This window comes from Hyposmocoma kahamanoa, unplaced genomic scaffold (genome assembly GCF_003589595.1).
Source record: "Hyposmocoma kahamanoa isolate Upper Pololo Valley unplaced genomic scaffold, ASM358959v1 180, whole genome shotgun sequence".
Taxonomy (NCBI): domain Eukaryota; kingdom Metazoa; phylum Arthropoda; class Insecta; order Lepidoptera; family Cosmopterigidae; genus Hyposmocoma; species Hyposmocoma kahamanoa.
The window spans coordinates 2941418-2958267 of record NW_020653711.1 but is presented as its reverse complement, the minus strand read 5'-3'; the positions used below and the strand labels follow the sequence as shown (position 1 = coordinate 2958267).

Below are 16850 nucleotides of genomic sequence, written 5' to 3'. Positions count from 1 at the left end.
GGTATTAAAAAGTGAAATCTTTAGAAAATTGAGATAGTACCGGTTGCCAGTTCACAGTCGATACATATACTGATTTATACGACATTTCCAAAACATTCGATGTAACAGTGGTTGATTCTTAGTAATTTTCAAGACAAAAGCACAAGGAAAAAGACAAGAAAATAAAAGATGGAATGTCATAATACACTTACACTATATGTCTTGTATATACTTGAAGAAAAAGTCGTTTAAAATCAATAAAGCATGAATGCTCGCAATGCCATGTCAAGTGCATGATTTAATACGCAATTAACACCTCAGTTTGACGATAAAAAATAAATAAATACAGAAGTTATTACTTGTCATGGCACCGTGAAATAGTTGCCTGCTTTGGCATTTTATGCGCATTTTAATGGTATTTTTAGGTTAATATGACAATAAATTAATAGCGATATCTTGTATCAAATATTGTAGCAGAAGTATTCACAAAACAGAAAAGGAGATACACACTTGATGTGAAAAAGGAAAGACAGCATATCGCCTCATTACCATGAAGAATTAAACAGGCAAAATAATATCTGACTAATATTTTTTTCGATGTGCTTCTTTATTAGACTAATTGAAAAAGGAAGTTTTGCAGAGTTCGTTATAAAAAAAAAATTACAAAATACAATAAATAGCGTACAAAAAAACAATAAAAAATGGAAAAAGCAAATGCCAATATGACAGTCGAGGGTAACCGGTCTGAATGTGACTGTGTGGGTCCGGAAGGCAAGCTTCCTGCTTCGTGACCTTCGCGGTGGCCTTCAGACCTTGGAGCCAAGTGAACGGCAACCACTTTTATTTGGAGTCAACTTTACTAACGTGGGTAGTCATTTGGTTAGCTGGAATGAGATGGGTGAAATCTATTATATTTTCTTTAATTTCACAAGTCAAACCTAAGTCACTCCTAAATATATCTGTTTTTTAATGGATTATTCTACTTATGGGCTTAAGCACCTCCCGTCCCCTTTCAATCTTCTCTGTTATAACTGCATAAAAATTCTTAAATTCTAAATTCCAACTCAAATTTATGCGTTCAATAAAGCTGTATTTAAATAAAATAATTACGACAATATTGATATTTCCATCTGTAAAATAACCTACAACTGTTTGCTAAGACTGAAATAGATCAATAGACTGTTTTTGTTCCTTTACAAAATTAGACTGTACCTATATAAAGCGAACCGAATCGAAGGAACAAATGTATATCTAAACAAATGTATGAATTATTTTATTATTATGAATTATTATTCATTGTCAAATATATATTTTTTACCTGCCATTCAGTAACATTTAAGTTCTAAATGAAAGGAAAATCACAAGTTTCCATGTCGAGGTCTTCCCTCATCGAAGTGATCGATCGTAAACATTTTCAGCATATATAATTTTTTAAGGTCCGTAATTAAAGATATTTATAGTTTCCTTACTGAATTTTATAATTGTTTAAAGTACATACTGCGTACAAACTTTTGACAATACATTTCTTGTGCAAAGGTCAAATCGTGCACAAATTGAAATGTAGAAATCAAACCCCATTACTTTTATTGAAGCCTATTTTCGAATTATCGTAATAGTTCTATTTCATATACAAATTATTAATTTCACAATTTAAAACACGAATGCCTTATTTATACAAGGGCGAAACTTTTCTGTTCAAACTACGCGATTTTATCTGAAGGTTTCATAACTTGCGCGAGCGCCACGCAACCGCGGCGTGCGTTCTATTTTCTTTTAAAAAACGTGACGTCAATCTTTCAAATACAAGGAAGAATTACGTATCAAGTACAGAATTATGAATTAGAATAGAATAGAAACCATATATTACAACGCCACAACACAAAAATACGCAGAAAGAAAGAATAAAAAAATACAAAGCAAAAGTAAAACAAGAAATAAAATAAAATAACAAAAAAAACAAAGAAGCAAAATATATCAAATTTTCAATAGTCAATTCACAATTTTTTACAATTAATAAAAGTCATGTGTGCGGGTGTGGTGTATGCAAAAGGATGCACTCTGCTAATGTCGCAGCCGAGTAAAGCCTGCGACGATTTTCAGTGGATACTAATGAATTAACTAAGCTATCACAAATTTCCAGAGTTGGATACTTGGTTGATAGTACCTTCCCATCACCGAGGGACTAATGTAGATTTGGGTTCTGCCGCTACGATTCGCATTAACCGTTACGTTTCCAGATTTATATGGCGCACAGCTATGAAATGGAATTCCCTGCCTGCAGATTTATTCTCTGAACGTTATAACTTGGGCTTTTTCAAGGCGAGAGTGAATAGGCATTACTTAAATGTGTGTGATCCATTGTCAACCTCATCGTCACTTTCCATCAGGTGAGATGGAGGCCAAATGCGCATTTATATTTTATAAAAAAAAACCTACGCTTGAACTATGGCGTCGAGATCATCAAGCCATCTTATACGGTATCTGCCTTTACGACAACAACCTCTAGACAAAAATTACACGACGATCCCTACTCTCCACATGGATTATATCCTCAAAATTAAATTAATTTAGATATATCGTTCTTCATATTTTCTAAATCTAACAGAGAAGTAGGTAATTGTGCTAACCACACATCTAAAAGCAATTCTTAATATGATGGAATTTTAAGTTCAAGGTTAAAATATCTAATCTTGACAACATAGGGCAATCTAAGATTTGAAAGTTAATAATAAATTTATTGTCTTATGTGCGAATGTACAAGGTGAATACCTACCATTGTTCAGTATATAAGATCTTTTGCAATTTTATTTAATGTGTTTCATAAGTAAATTTTCATAATGCAATACAAAGGTTAAATTAAATCAAAATCAAAAATCATTTATTCTCAGACAACTACAGTCTATATTTTACAGTTATAATATTAGCTTAGATAATTAGAATAATTAAACAAATTAAATTAAATATCAAATAAATCATCGACATGGTTTTAAATGCAGTTACATGCAATGTAGCATGATCGGGCAATCCACTCTACCAGCCACAACGCGCAGAATGTAAAGATACTAGTTGTCGTCTGAATTAGCACTTACAGAACTTGTGCCATCTAAAACCGTGTGAAAATCAAAGCAATTGTTATCTTCAATTATTTTCTTAATAAAAAAAGCTGACCTCAAAAAATTATTTGTTACCGCGGTCTCCTTAACGAAAATTTAAACTCATATATGGAAGTCCTCGTCATAACGAATCCTGCGAGGCTAAATACAAGGTGACTGCTGTACACTAATAATAATAATAATAACAACGCACGCACTCAACATAGCCCCGCACTAGGGAAACCCCGTGTCGCGAGTGCACACCCACATAGACAACCACAAATTACACCCAAACTCTCGTGAGAAATAAATGTAGGCCATACAAATATTTCTCCCGGCCCGGGAATCGAACTTGAGACCACTGCGTGGCATGATAACCGTACGGCCACGGAGGCAGATAAAATAATTTTAAGGACTTCCTCCCATCTGTCTGCCATTTCTATCATCAGATCAGATCTAGATCACCATATCATTTTATTTTCTTTGTAATTACATCCATATACGTTTATCATGCTGGACTGCCACGCAATGGTCCCGGGTCCGATTCCCGGCCCGGGAGAATATTTGTTTGGCCTACATAGATTTTCTCTCGTGAGTTTGAGTAAAATTTGAATATAATTTGTTATTGTGTTTGTGTCTATGGCACCCACGATACAGGGGAGTGCGTTATTATTATTATATGCCAACTTATATTCAAATCGATTAACGGAAAGTGGTTGAAATTCAATAAACCGTATGTTTTCTTCAAGTTTTAATGAGAATAAGTACAACAGTTTTTATGAAAAAAATATATTAAAATCGGTTCAAAATGTAGGAGTAATCGCGTAACCTACACATAAAAAACACACATGCAGTCGAATTGAAAACCTAAAAAACAGACATGCAGTCGAATTGAAAACCTAAAAACCACACATGCAGTCGAATTGAAAACCTAAAAAACACACTTGCAGTCGAATTGAAAACCTAAAAAACGCACATGCAGACGAATGAAAACCGACTTTTTTGAAGTATATTAAAATATACACACTAAAACGTTTAATAAAATTATACACAATAAGGTATGTAAACATAATCTAACTTTTAGTACAACTCAATTAAGGTTACACAGATCGTAAAAGATATATAAAGTTACATTTTGATATAATTCAATGTGCAGTCAATCGATAAACATAAAAAAACAGATTTTCAAGAACGATATACAGTTAAATACAGACACAAATAGATATATAACAACGATACTTATTCATATACTATACACATATAAAAGCAATACAATGTTCTTTGAAACCGCTTTTAAATGTTAATGGTTTACAATTGCATACAAAGTGGAATTTAGAATATCATTACTTCCATTACGCGACTCTGGTCAGATCTATATTGAAATAAATACGAAGAAACCACTGTATTTTAACGCTTTTGGAAATGCTCTCTATTTACATGAGGTAATAGATGTATATGATATGGTAAATATATTATTATCCGGCTAATTGTATCTATCTGCGGAAACAACTATCTGACCGTATAGAAATCTGTCTTAGTAAAAATTTGAGGATATGAAAATCTGAATTTGAAGTAAAAAGGACAATAATGAATTCATAATCAGATCTACAAAATAACTGTTCAGAAGAGAGGTTGAAATATTCTACTAACGAAATTAGCCGACAACGAACAATGGCGAACTCCCATACAACATTTTGTTGACGTAATTTGTACGCCTTTTTTTCTTTGTGTGTCTATGAAAAAAATACGTGAAAATATAGAGTTTAAATTCTTGACCAAATTTTGTTTTAAATTTACTATTTTGAGAAGTCTGAAATTAAAGATATTCCAGTTTAAAGTTTTGAAGGTTATGTTTTACGTAATGGAATAAAATATGTTCGATATATTATTATATGAAAATAAACCACAGAAGCCTTAAACATAGTTAATAGAAGCTCAATGGTGGCTTGGGTTTGTGACGTAATGAAAGTTCAGAGGAAATTATTTTTTATAGTGGTATGGTCACAAGGCATAAAGTTAAGCCATAATAAAAAAACCGACTTAATTAAACATACCTGGTAACTCGAACACAATTTTTTTTAAATGTGCCATCTGTCCCTTTTACCCATTTTTGTCCGTTTTACCCATGCATAATTTGTTTCATGTATTTCGTATTATTTTTAAGTCTTTCGTGTGATAAAAGCACTTGTGGTGTTTGATCACTTTTGGCTTTATTGTACCAAGTTTTATTCTTACCATTATTTAATTATTAGCTTTTATTGTCTTGTTTATCTTACCTGTATATTATCAAAATAAAAATAACATATTATTTAATCCTAGGTAATAAGAATTTAATCAAGGAATTATAGTCAATTGCACGAACAAAACTTCAATAGTCTGGTATACAAACGAAGTATAAAGTGATATTTACCCAATTATTCAAGATTCACGTTTTGTAATTATTATTTGAATTCTCTTCGAATGTAAATAAATATACATTATAATAAATGAAACCTGGTCCCGAGAGACCACAGGCCTTGACATCGTTACTCGACTGGACAACGGGCTCGCCACACGTTCGGTGCTTGTTCACTCATCTTACATAATGTTAAATACTTTATTATATCACCAATAGATGCTGATGTAAACGAATGTATGTTTATATTATGTAAAGATCAAATCACGCAAAGAAAAACTCTTTCGATTTGATTTGTAAGATCTACGGATTCGGTTTGTAACTCAGTTGGCAACAGACGGTGGTTCGAGTCCAAACTTATCTATATGTAACAAATTCTAACATATTGTAACAACATCTAACATATTATATATATCTTACAAATTTCTCTATGTGCTTCTTTCAGATTTTTTGTATTGGGTTTAAATGGCTTCTTTACCGTCAGTGCCACGTTTGTGAAACTTATTACAGTTTTTTCACTCAGCCATGTAGGTATGGTTATATGGCCGTAAAAATATACATCATTTCATTAAGAAAGAAAATATCCATAATATCAACGTTAGAGCTAAATCCAACATCATGGTACCACAATTTCATTTAACTAAGGTAAACGACTCTGTTATATATTACGATTATCATTTCCTAAGTTTAAAACCTAAATTAAGAATATTTTAATTGAAAAGTCATTAAGTAGCAGTAGAGCTCCTTGTGAAAGAGTTCATCCAGGGAAGTGCTGCCACCTTACCTATTTCTGCCGCCAAGCAGTAATCTCAGCATTACTGTGTTCTAGTTTTGAAGGGTAAGGGTGCTGGTGAAATTACAAGCACATGGGACTTTTCAGCTTATGTCTCAGGGTGATGGGCGCAGTGGCAGTGCCCTTGAGACCTTTGCGATTTAAAACTCTGAGTGGCACTGCACCTGTTATGGACAGGCGTGTCGCTTACCATCAGGTGCACGACTTGTTCGTCCTATCATTAAGTATCATATAAAAAAGAAGTCATATTATAAAATTGAAGACTACGCGTTAGATGAAAATGTTTTGAAAAACGACATGGCCCCAGATTGCACATTGTCCATAACATTTAAGTTTATGCGAATAGAGCAATCCATAGTGTTTCTTGCTCATTCTTCTCAGGGAAGTCAGCATAGTGAACGAGCAGTAGCTTAAAATTGGCGTTTTCAGGAGTAAATTGATTTTACCTATGGAAAAAATGATTATTTGACATTGACTATGTTTGCACGTCTCTCCCGTATGCATTCCATTATTATTCGTACTCATTACGTATTACTGCGATAAAATTTTCATGAGTTGTTATTCCCACACCCTTCAAAGTTTTTGAAGTTAAGTTTTTAGACCCCACTGTTAAACATGAGTCGACTATAAGAAGAGAGTTAAGGCCATACTCCTTTTTAAATTCTAAAATAAATAACATAAAATAGTTGTCATTATTATTCATTCTTGTACTGTATGTCACTTACAAATGAGTGAGTAACAATTTTGAAAAACAAATTTTTGTAAACATTTTGGGACTTTCACGTTTACAAATGCAGAGATAAGTAAATAAGATTTAAAACGACACGGTCCGATAGTTAATGTAACACTACTGTCCATTAACGTTTGCAATTAGTATGACGTACATAATAAACAGTAAATATAATGAATACAATAACTTCATGTTTCTAAAATATATTGCAATTTAATTATCCATAAATTCATTACAATTTGAAATACTGAGAATTGAGAACGCAATATGTTATTATCACTTGAACAGCTTTGCAATATTCTGTTTAAATTATTATGTGTAAATTTACCCGTTATTTAAAACACTGCTTCATTTCATAATGTCGATGAAATTTCAAAGTTCATAAAGAAGCTTTCAACGAAAGAAACATGATCTCATAGTGCTCATTTTGTATTTGACTTAGACCAGTATGATTTTCTATGAATAAATTCACTTTATAATGTCAACGAAATTTCAAATTTCATAAAGATTTCAACGAGCGAAACATTAAGAAAAGAACATTAAGAAAATTGCTTATTTCCTATTTGACTTGGGTTAGTGTGATTTTTTATTTATAAACTCTGTTTAAAGACGACTCGCGTCCAACATTGTGCCTTATTTTGACGCCATTACAGTACATTTCATATTAAGAAATCACTAACATTTTACAGCTACTAAAATAGAATTTCCATTGAATAACCACTCCATTTTGCCAATCTATTGCGTGGCAGTTTACAATATAGACAAATACTAGCCAATAATTACATTATGTATATCTAGAAATATCCATTAATCAGCAGTAAGTAACACAACAACTTCGATAACAAGCTCTTAACATATTTATCAACATGGAATCTTGAATCGGGTCTAGAAAAGTCAGTGGGCGGGCTTAACGAATACCTATTGAAGCAATATCTTGTAATATGCTAAGCAATTGGCTACGATTGCTTGCTGTACGTTTAGATCTAAGCCAAGTTTCCGATAAGGCTCTATATAGAATTGTGATTGATAAAAAAAAATAGCTTTTTTTAGAAGCTAATGTTACTTAAACTCAAACTCGAGTACCCTTTATTTCATAGGCAAACAAATTATACTTCAAATCGTAACATTGATTAATCCGTATTACTCATTCGTAAGGCAGATTGCCCTAATAAGAATGAGTAAGAAACTCGTGGTTAAATAAGCATTTGTATACGTAAATAAAGACAGATAAAGGATAGATTGTTCAACCTTACCTGAATTTGCCTGAAGGTATATTTGTAAAGCATCTGAAGATCTTTAATCGATGTTCTGTATACAAATAATCTAGGTCAATGTCAATCGATTGTTTTTGTTCTTACTCTATAAATATAGTTTGCCAAATTTTACCCACGTTTGAGATCGGGTTGCTGCAAATAGCACCATGTAAAACGATTTTTGTTTTTGGGTTATCAATATTCGTTTTCTAATTGGTTATTTAAAAATGTTTAAAATCTTATTACCCTGCAAAAACTTTTTGCAAGCCATTTTGATGAAAACTTTAAATTTGCATGCCATTAAGGAAATGTTCTAATTTTCGGGTTTCTCTTTACTAAAAAAAAGGGAACCTTATATTTTCAAATCAATAGTATATTTCAACCAAAATTCTATAAATTGATGATAAAGAACTTAGAAATGTGTAGATTTGCGAGATTATGTAAATACCATATGTAAGCCACACAAACAAAGTTTCAGGGGTATAACTACTCTTTTTTACATATTTACTGCTCAATTGAACAGAAACCAATACTGTCAAACCAGAATTTGAAAATTTGTTACATTATGTAATTTACCGAGTCAAGGTGATTACACGCGGCGACTTGTAGCATGCAAAAAGAAGCAAACGTGCGTTCATAAAGCGCCTCAAATCCCAGGTGTAGCGACGCAATCGCGCGTTTGTATCGATGCATTCGCGCGCTAGCGTCGCGTTTGCACGCTGCTTAAAATCGCGCGCGTGTGTAAAGGTAGACGATTAGCGACTGCATCGCGTTTGCATCGTGTTTGCATCGCTGTTAAAAGTCGCCGTATATAACCACTCTAAGGTACGATTCCCTGCCCTTCACATACCCACCGTAAACAATTGACCTCACTTTTCTTCGTATAAAAATATCAATTCAAATTCTGTTTTTAATTGATATTTTTTTAATTGAGGTATTTGCTCAATATTTAAAAAAAATATTATTCAGTCTTTCATGTTCACGTACATAATTAAAGTAATTACATAGTTCCAACTCCACTTTTCTTCCGCAAGGAAATAAGACTAACATTGTAAACGCCCGTTCTTTGTATGCACTACCTAAAAGGTCAAATTAACCTATTACAGTCCATGACAGAATCGGCCAGGAATGTCAATGGGACAACTTTTCATTGTCATTATTGCCATTATTAATGTAAAATACAGGCCTACCAAAATGGTAGATTTATTTTCAGGGCAGTATTCGGGGTGTTTTGAATAGGTAAATTTCAAAAATGTTTTGAGGAAAACAAAGGTTTATCTATCCGTGTACGTAGTTTAATTTTTTAGTAAGACACGATGAGTCATTGAAATTAAAGCCAATCTTAGGGATGTTCCGAGGTAATAAAAGTAGAGTACACTACGGAAGATAAGATACCGTATAATTAAAAGGTATAAGGCATCAACAGTAACTTTCTTATCTACCAGAGACCACCTAACAGGTCACCCTATAACAATTCACCCTGGGGCACTATCTAGAACACCCAGACCAGAAAAATTCTTAAAAGTTCACTTCGAAAATTTATCATACCAGGAATCGGACCTTCGTACCTTCCGTGTTCACAGCCTACAGTATAACCCGTTGAATCACCATGTTAGACATACTTAATTTCCAAATTATTGAAATTGAATAAGCAGCTAAATGTTTCTCATTCTTTGATTACAATAATAAATACGAAACAATGCAATTATAGAATATTTTTATAGGCACTATGCTCCAATACGTTCGTAGCAGAAATGCGAACAAAAATGTTCTCGTTAACGTGAAATATGCAAACATTTATAGCTTTTCACAATCAAACCAAACTTCCGTTCCGAAATCCAGTAGATCAAGACACAAATCTGACATAAGCCATGATTTGTTGCTTGATACCTAACAAAATGTCGTATAAATCGTATGCGACGCCAGATCTTAATCAACGACAATCGTTCATCGTTAGTGAATAGTTATGTTGGTAATAGAATATACTCTAAAGAGCATGTACAAAGACCTTGTAAAGTGTATGCTTCCGAATCCAAAATAAGTAACATTTAAAATGTACATATAACATCGTTAGGTTACGTTTCCAAGCCATTATAATGTCTGTATCTACTAACAAATTATCAATATCAAATTGATATTGATATGAGCCTTTGATACCTTTTACATTAATTGGACAAGAGCACGTTAAACTTAACACTTAAGATTCAATTTCAATTCTTTGCCTCTTACAATAAGAACGGTATAAAAACTCGAATACCTTTTCGAGTGGAGTGTACAGACAATCAATTTTAAGAAAACTTGCGAAATTACAGACTATATAAACGCCGTTTAACTAAATCGGGTACAGCCAGTTTTTTGTTGACTTAAATAAATTAATAAAATTTGTCACAACATTGTCATAAGTAAATAAACAGTTGTCGTGATTCAGATTTTTTAAATGTCATGGAACTTTATCTTGTTTCTCAATTTAATTTTATAATACCAAGTGATACGACGAACAAGTCGTGCGCCTGGTGGTAAGCGACACGCCTATCCGTAACGGTTGCAGTCCCACTCAGAGCTTTAAATCGCAAAGATCTTAGGGGCACTGCCACTGCACCTGTCACCTAGAGATATAAGTTGATAAGTCCCTGTAATTTCATCAGCACCCTTACCCTCCCATATCGGAACACAGTAATGCTCACTTACTGCTTGACGGCACAAAATGGGTAAGGTGGCAGTACTTCCCTAGACGAACTCTTTCACAAGGAGTTCTACTGTTACTAAACTTCTTAATATCGGGGAATAGATCCATAACAATATTTTTTACGTAACTAAACGGTACCTTTACTCTATCTGTGCAGTTTCAATTATTTATTTCCTTAGCCACCAGAGTAATGATACGATATACAACATTGTACGTGTATCTGTTGATAGCTGGTACCTAACCAGTACCTGATCGAATCGAGAACGAACTGTACTACCGCAAATATACAATTATATTCATAAATATTTGTATCGAACGACCAAGATATTTGTAATGAATGGCTGAGAACACTAGCCCGTAATTACAGACCGCGTAACTTGAATATTATCTCCTTAATAAATGATATGCTGGGCTAAATGTTATTGCGAGATCGGGTCGACTACCGAAGGACGATTCTCTCCCTTGTGATTGAAACCTGCTTAGTAACAAAGTATTTAAGTAGCGACAGTGTACGCCTTTATTGACCATTTTACTTATAAATAAGATACACGCTTTAAAACATACTTCATTAATGTATCCAAGTGATGGGCAACAGTCTATGCCTGTATATTAAATTGAGCTATATTTCAATGGTCAATGTAGCTACCAAATTTGGCGATTATTTCAATTTGTAATTTTGCCGATTTGGAAAAATCGTTTCGTCCAAGAGAACATTCTTAAAGAGGAATTGAATTTGGTTGTCTTATAGATGTTGTGATGAATATACCAAAAACATTCACTCTTTTCTTTTCCAGATTGTAGCAGTATGCTTAGCTCTCGCGTGCGGTGCTCACGGCAGCGGTTGGCAAGGTCCTCCTGCCAACATTGCTTTGTCGCAAGACGGCCGCAACATCCTCGACACACCTGAGGTAGCGCAAGCACGTGCTGCCCACCTTTCTGCACTACAGCGGGCCGCTCAGAACAATCCTAATCCCCAAGATGACGGCTCCTACAACCCCGCTTGGGACAACGAGGAGTACTGGCAGCGCGCTGAACAGCAGAACAAGTGGAACGCCCCTGCTCAACAATGGAACGGTGCTCCTGCCCAGCAATGGAACGCTGCCCCTGCTCAGCAATGGAACGCCGCTCCCGCTCAGCAGTGGAACGCTGCTCCCGCATGGAACGCCGCCGGTGCTGCCCCTGCCCCCGTCGCTGAAACACCTGAGGTGGCTCAGGCTCGTGCCGCTCACCTGGCAGCCCTAAGCGCCGCTAAGTCCGCTGCTCCCGCGCAACAGCAATGGAACGCTGCTCCAGCTCACAACCAGTGGAACTCCGCTCCCGCTCAACAGTGGAATGCCGCCCCCGCTCAACAGTGGAACGCTGCCCCCGCTCAGCAATGGCAGGGTGCTCCTTCCTGGCAGGGTAACCCTCAGGTCGCCAACATTCAGCTGGCTCGTGACGGCTCCGGCATCCTGGATACCCCTGAGGTAGCGGCGGCGCGCGCTGCACATTTGGCCGCTCACCAACAAGCCGGTCACGGCGCGGCCCCCGCACACAACCAGCAGCAGTGGTGAACTTCTCCTTTCTTCTTCTCCTCTTCCCCGCTGCTTCGACGTACCACTAGCCCGTGGCATGAGATCTCAGTGATCATTTTCTAGTTTCGCTAGTCGTCGTTCGACGCAGTTTCTACATTTCCTTCGATCTCTTCTTCTTTTAGGAACTATTTTTAAAGTGCAAGTGCGTCAGCCTATTCTATCCCTACGGCTTTTTGTTACTTTTATAAACAAATTTCTATTGAAACGAACTTTTGTACATAATAATTAATATGTATGCGTAATAAACGAATTTATGATACGGAAAATTTATTCAGTTGTTGTAATTGCCCCTTCTCTTTCAGTTTTTAGCGACCGAGGTCAGCGGTTTCAATTTTGAAAAATAAAAATAACATTACAAACAAAACTTCAAATGGGCTATAGAATGTTGTAGATTGTTTGAGAATTGCAACCATAAAGAACATTTCATAATGTCAATTATCAACTTCGAACATGTTCGCATGTCTATCGGTGATAAGAAATTTCAACAGCACTAAAATTAGTGCGAGCATGGAAAGCATGACGTGACACGATGTTATGAAACGAATGAACAGATCTTACACTGATATGAACAAGTGCTCTGTTTGACTACAAACTACATACTAACAGAGTTTATTGTGGCAGAACAAACAGTCAAGTACCAGGCCACAATGCAGGGTATATTTGAATCGCTATGACCGTAAGACCTATTTTATATAAGGCATGATCGAATGGATTAAATTGACAAGGAACAATATCGATTAAATAGAATATTCAAAAGTCAATACTCTGGAGCACATTCTCGATAATCAACATTTGTTCAATATCGGTAAGCATAAATAATACTAAATGCGCAATCTATGCTGGCAAATTTTTGTTTTTGCGTTATTATCTGCAGACAACGGTGGCGCCACTGGTCCCTTTTAGAGTTAAAATGACTTCGTCAGAACACGGTTGTTGAACGGTCTAATTCTTTTATTCGTCAATGTAGAAAAACTAACTTTTCTATATTGTCTCGGGTCTGAGCGTTTGTGGTATCGTCGTTATTTCCGATTTCCATAACACAAGTGCTTTAGTTACTTCGGGATCAGAGCGACGTATATGATGCTATTTAATATAATTAATAAAACTTAGATAAATTTATATAGGTACAACACATTATGTAGAACTTAGGTGAAAATTTGTTCTACTTTTTTGTATTCAACACATGCACAATGAATTAAAATTACGAGTAACTAGTAACTTACGATCCAAAACAGTCATCGCACTTCTTTTGATGTTGAAAGTTTTCTAGGCGCCAATGACCAGTTTTCATCAAGTCAACTTAATTCCCGTTTCAACATTCAACATGAATATATACAATGCAAATGCAATACAATACAATATGTATAATATATACATAGGAGAAGTTTTACACATGAAAGTCATAAAAATAATACGAATACCATGAAACAAAATTATGCATATGTGAAATTTTATTACTCTCCTGTTTAAGCATAAAAAAGTGAATTACCAATTTCTGCCGCCAAGTAGTAATGTGAGCATTACTGTGTTCCGGTTTCGAAGAGTTAGGGTGCTGGTAAAACTACAGGCACATGGGACTTGTAAATTTATATCTCAGGTTGATGGGCGCAATGGCAGTACCTCTAAGATCTTTGCGATTTAAAGCTCTGAGTGACACTACAACTGTTATGGATCGACGCACGGAAGAAAAAAAAAATTGGAATTGCCTTAAGCCTCGATTACTATCAGTGCAGCTAGCACAATAGCACTCTTAACGCAATGCATTAAAAGTGTCTTTTGCATTGCAAGCATTGGTTTAAGACGTATCATACTTAAGTTTAATGCAAGTGGACAAGAGTGACACTGCAACTGTCATAGATAGGCATGTCGCTTACTACCAGGCGCACGACTTGTTCGTCCCGTGTCTCTTGATATCATAAACCAAAAAGTTATCAACTAATTTAGGATCTTTAAGAAAGTTGTTTGCAGACGTGGCCTTATTACACCATATTATTAAATACACAAAGTTTATCATCACATAAAAATCCGACCTTAAAAACCATGCATCCCGTAGTTTGCCGCCCTTAGAGGTGGAATATTTTCTTCAAATTTAAATGGGACCACATCTGAGGTACCCTCTTTCCAACAAAAAAGAATCAATAAAAAAAAATCATCAAAATCGGTTCACAAATGCCGAGTTATCGCATAACATACATACAATAAAAACAGTCGATTTGAGAACCTCCTTCTTTTTTTGAAGTCGGTTAAAAACAAACGAAGTTACAATAAGTATTATTAATAAGCAAAGTTGATTTAATTCCAAACCATTAAATACTGTACTTGGATATGTTACAGTTTCTTTACTATCAATAATTCAATCTAATTTTATCGAATTACACGTGAAAATGAACGGTTTGGTAGATAATTTACGATCAAGCGCGCAGTATAATTAGTATACGTGGCACAGGACTTATTCTACAAATAAATTAAAAACATATACAGGGTCTGTACAAGAACATATTATTTATTGAGATTTTCGTGAAATAACGCCTCTAGTTTTGTTATCATTATGAATATAAAGATCGAACACAAAGAACCGTGACCATGGAACCTGTAAAGGACCCGAAACATTGGTTTGTTTGAAAAAACAAATATACGCGATTTAAATCCGGAAAAATAGTTTCATTTCCTAAACTAACTTAACTTAAAACCTTTAGTGTTCTACTCTTGCTTTTCGCTATCAACACAACGTTGTAAGCTTTTTAACATAAAAGTCTATGCGCTATTTTTTAAGCTTCAAACTAAAAAGCGTTTAAGTAAAAAGCGTCTAAAAAAGCACGCTTTTTTAAAAAGCTACAACGTTTAAACATTTAAAATAATAAGCCTTTTTTCCATCTCTAACTGTCGATGAAAGGGTTATTACGCGAATGAGAAATATCGACAGTTTATTTACATGCGTGTATGGTCCTTCTTATCAACGGAATTGACACATTCGCGCGACCTACGTACCTTGTCGCTTGGTAATATAGAACAACATACTATTACGTCGTTTAATTTCCTTTATTTCATCGAAGAACGTAAGAGAACGATATTTGGCCATACAAAACCTTAATAGTGACGAGCGATGGCTCTACAATACATTAAAATATTGAATCTCTAGCGACACGCAGCATCGAAGTTTCACACAGGATAAGTAAGCACTGAATTATCGCTGGATGACGACGAGGTTTATTGACATCAGTGTTACATTCATTTATTAGCCTATAGAAGAAATGTTTATAAACGTTTGCATTTATTTATAAGATAATATCTGCTACAGCGCATTAATCGGCAAAAGCTCGATCCTTTCACGAAAGTGTTCATTGTTCCCTTTTGCGTAATGAATTACGCAAAAGGGAACAATTAACACTTTCGTGGAAAATATGCTTATTTTTATATAATAATTTTTATATAATAATATATTATTTCGAAAATATTTTTTGTGATGGAATCACAAAAACATATTTTCGGCGATAGTGCAATTACGCGTAACTAGCATTTGATTATGATTCTCCATTTCGGTAAGGTTTAGTCGCCAAATCAACTCCGCATAAATGTTGTGGCAACCAAATTAACGTGATTTATGGGAATCTATTGTTGTCAGTCCTAGACAACATAAATTAATGCTTACTGTGTAAAAATGAAAGTCGTAGCCGGTAATAACGTTAAATCCCTCTCCTATGAAATTTAGTTTGGTTACGCGCTTTTTACCTATACTATAAACGCGGATTTGCACTATCCCCGACGATTTATTACATTTATTTAATAGCCTATAGAAGAAATGAAATATCTTCCACAGCGCCTCATTCGACAAAAGCTCGATGGTCGCACGAATGTGTTAATAGAGTTCCCTTGCATATACACCTTTTGTAAAGTTTCGGTAGGACCCTATGTTACAATTAGCAGCTTGGAGGGGGTACAAGGTCGATCAATCATTCGATAGTAATCGTACTGTTACCGCAAACACTTCGTATCGAATTAACAAATACAGGCTGTTTATGGATAATCGACAGTTTTTATAGCCCCTTTGTAGTTATAAAGTTACTGAGTGTACTTACGGACAATATAAAATACTATAAAAAAGTTTGACTATGTTATACCGTGGTATAGTTGAAATTATTTTTAAAATACTACACAATATCTTTGTAACGACATTCTCTTTTACAAACCTTCTTTAGCAACTGCGAAAGAAATGTGAAAAACAACTACCATAACAATAACAATTGTTATGTCCGTAAACGGGTTAATTCCATTCAGCCTCGCTAGCAGCTTGAGGCGGTTGGATTTCTGTGGCGTGTCGCTTCCAGCACAAATGCAGAAGGTGATCTTG

General features: G+C 34.9%; 1 protein-coding gene across 1 annotated transcript in view; it reads left to right on the top strand.

Annotated features, from left to right (window-relative positions):
* The window catches only part of LOC113225938 (pupal cuticle protein-like), a 20427-nt gene extending 7813 nt beyond the window's left edge, over nucleotides 1-12614 (top strand). The window contains exon 2 of the mRNA XM_026458414.1: nucleotides 11723-12614. Coding sequence (XP_026314199.1) covers nucleotides 11723-12481 — 759 coding nt within the window. The 3' untranslated portion in view covers nucleotides 12482-12614. The remainder of the gene's footprint in view (nucleotides 1-11722) is intronic.
* The last annotated feature ends 4236 nt before the right edge of the window (nucleotides 12615-16850 follow it).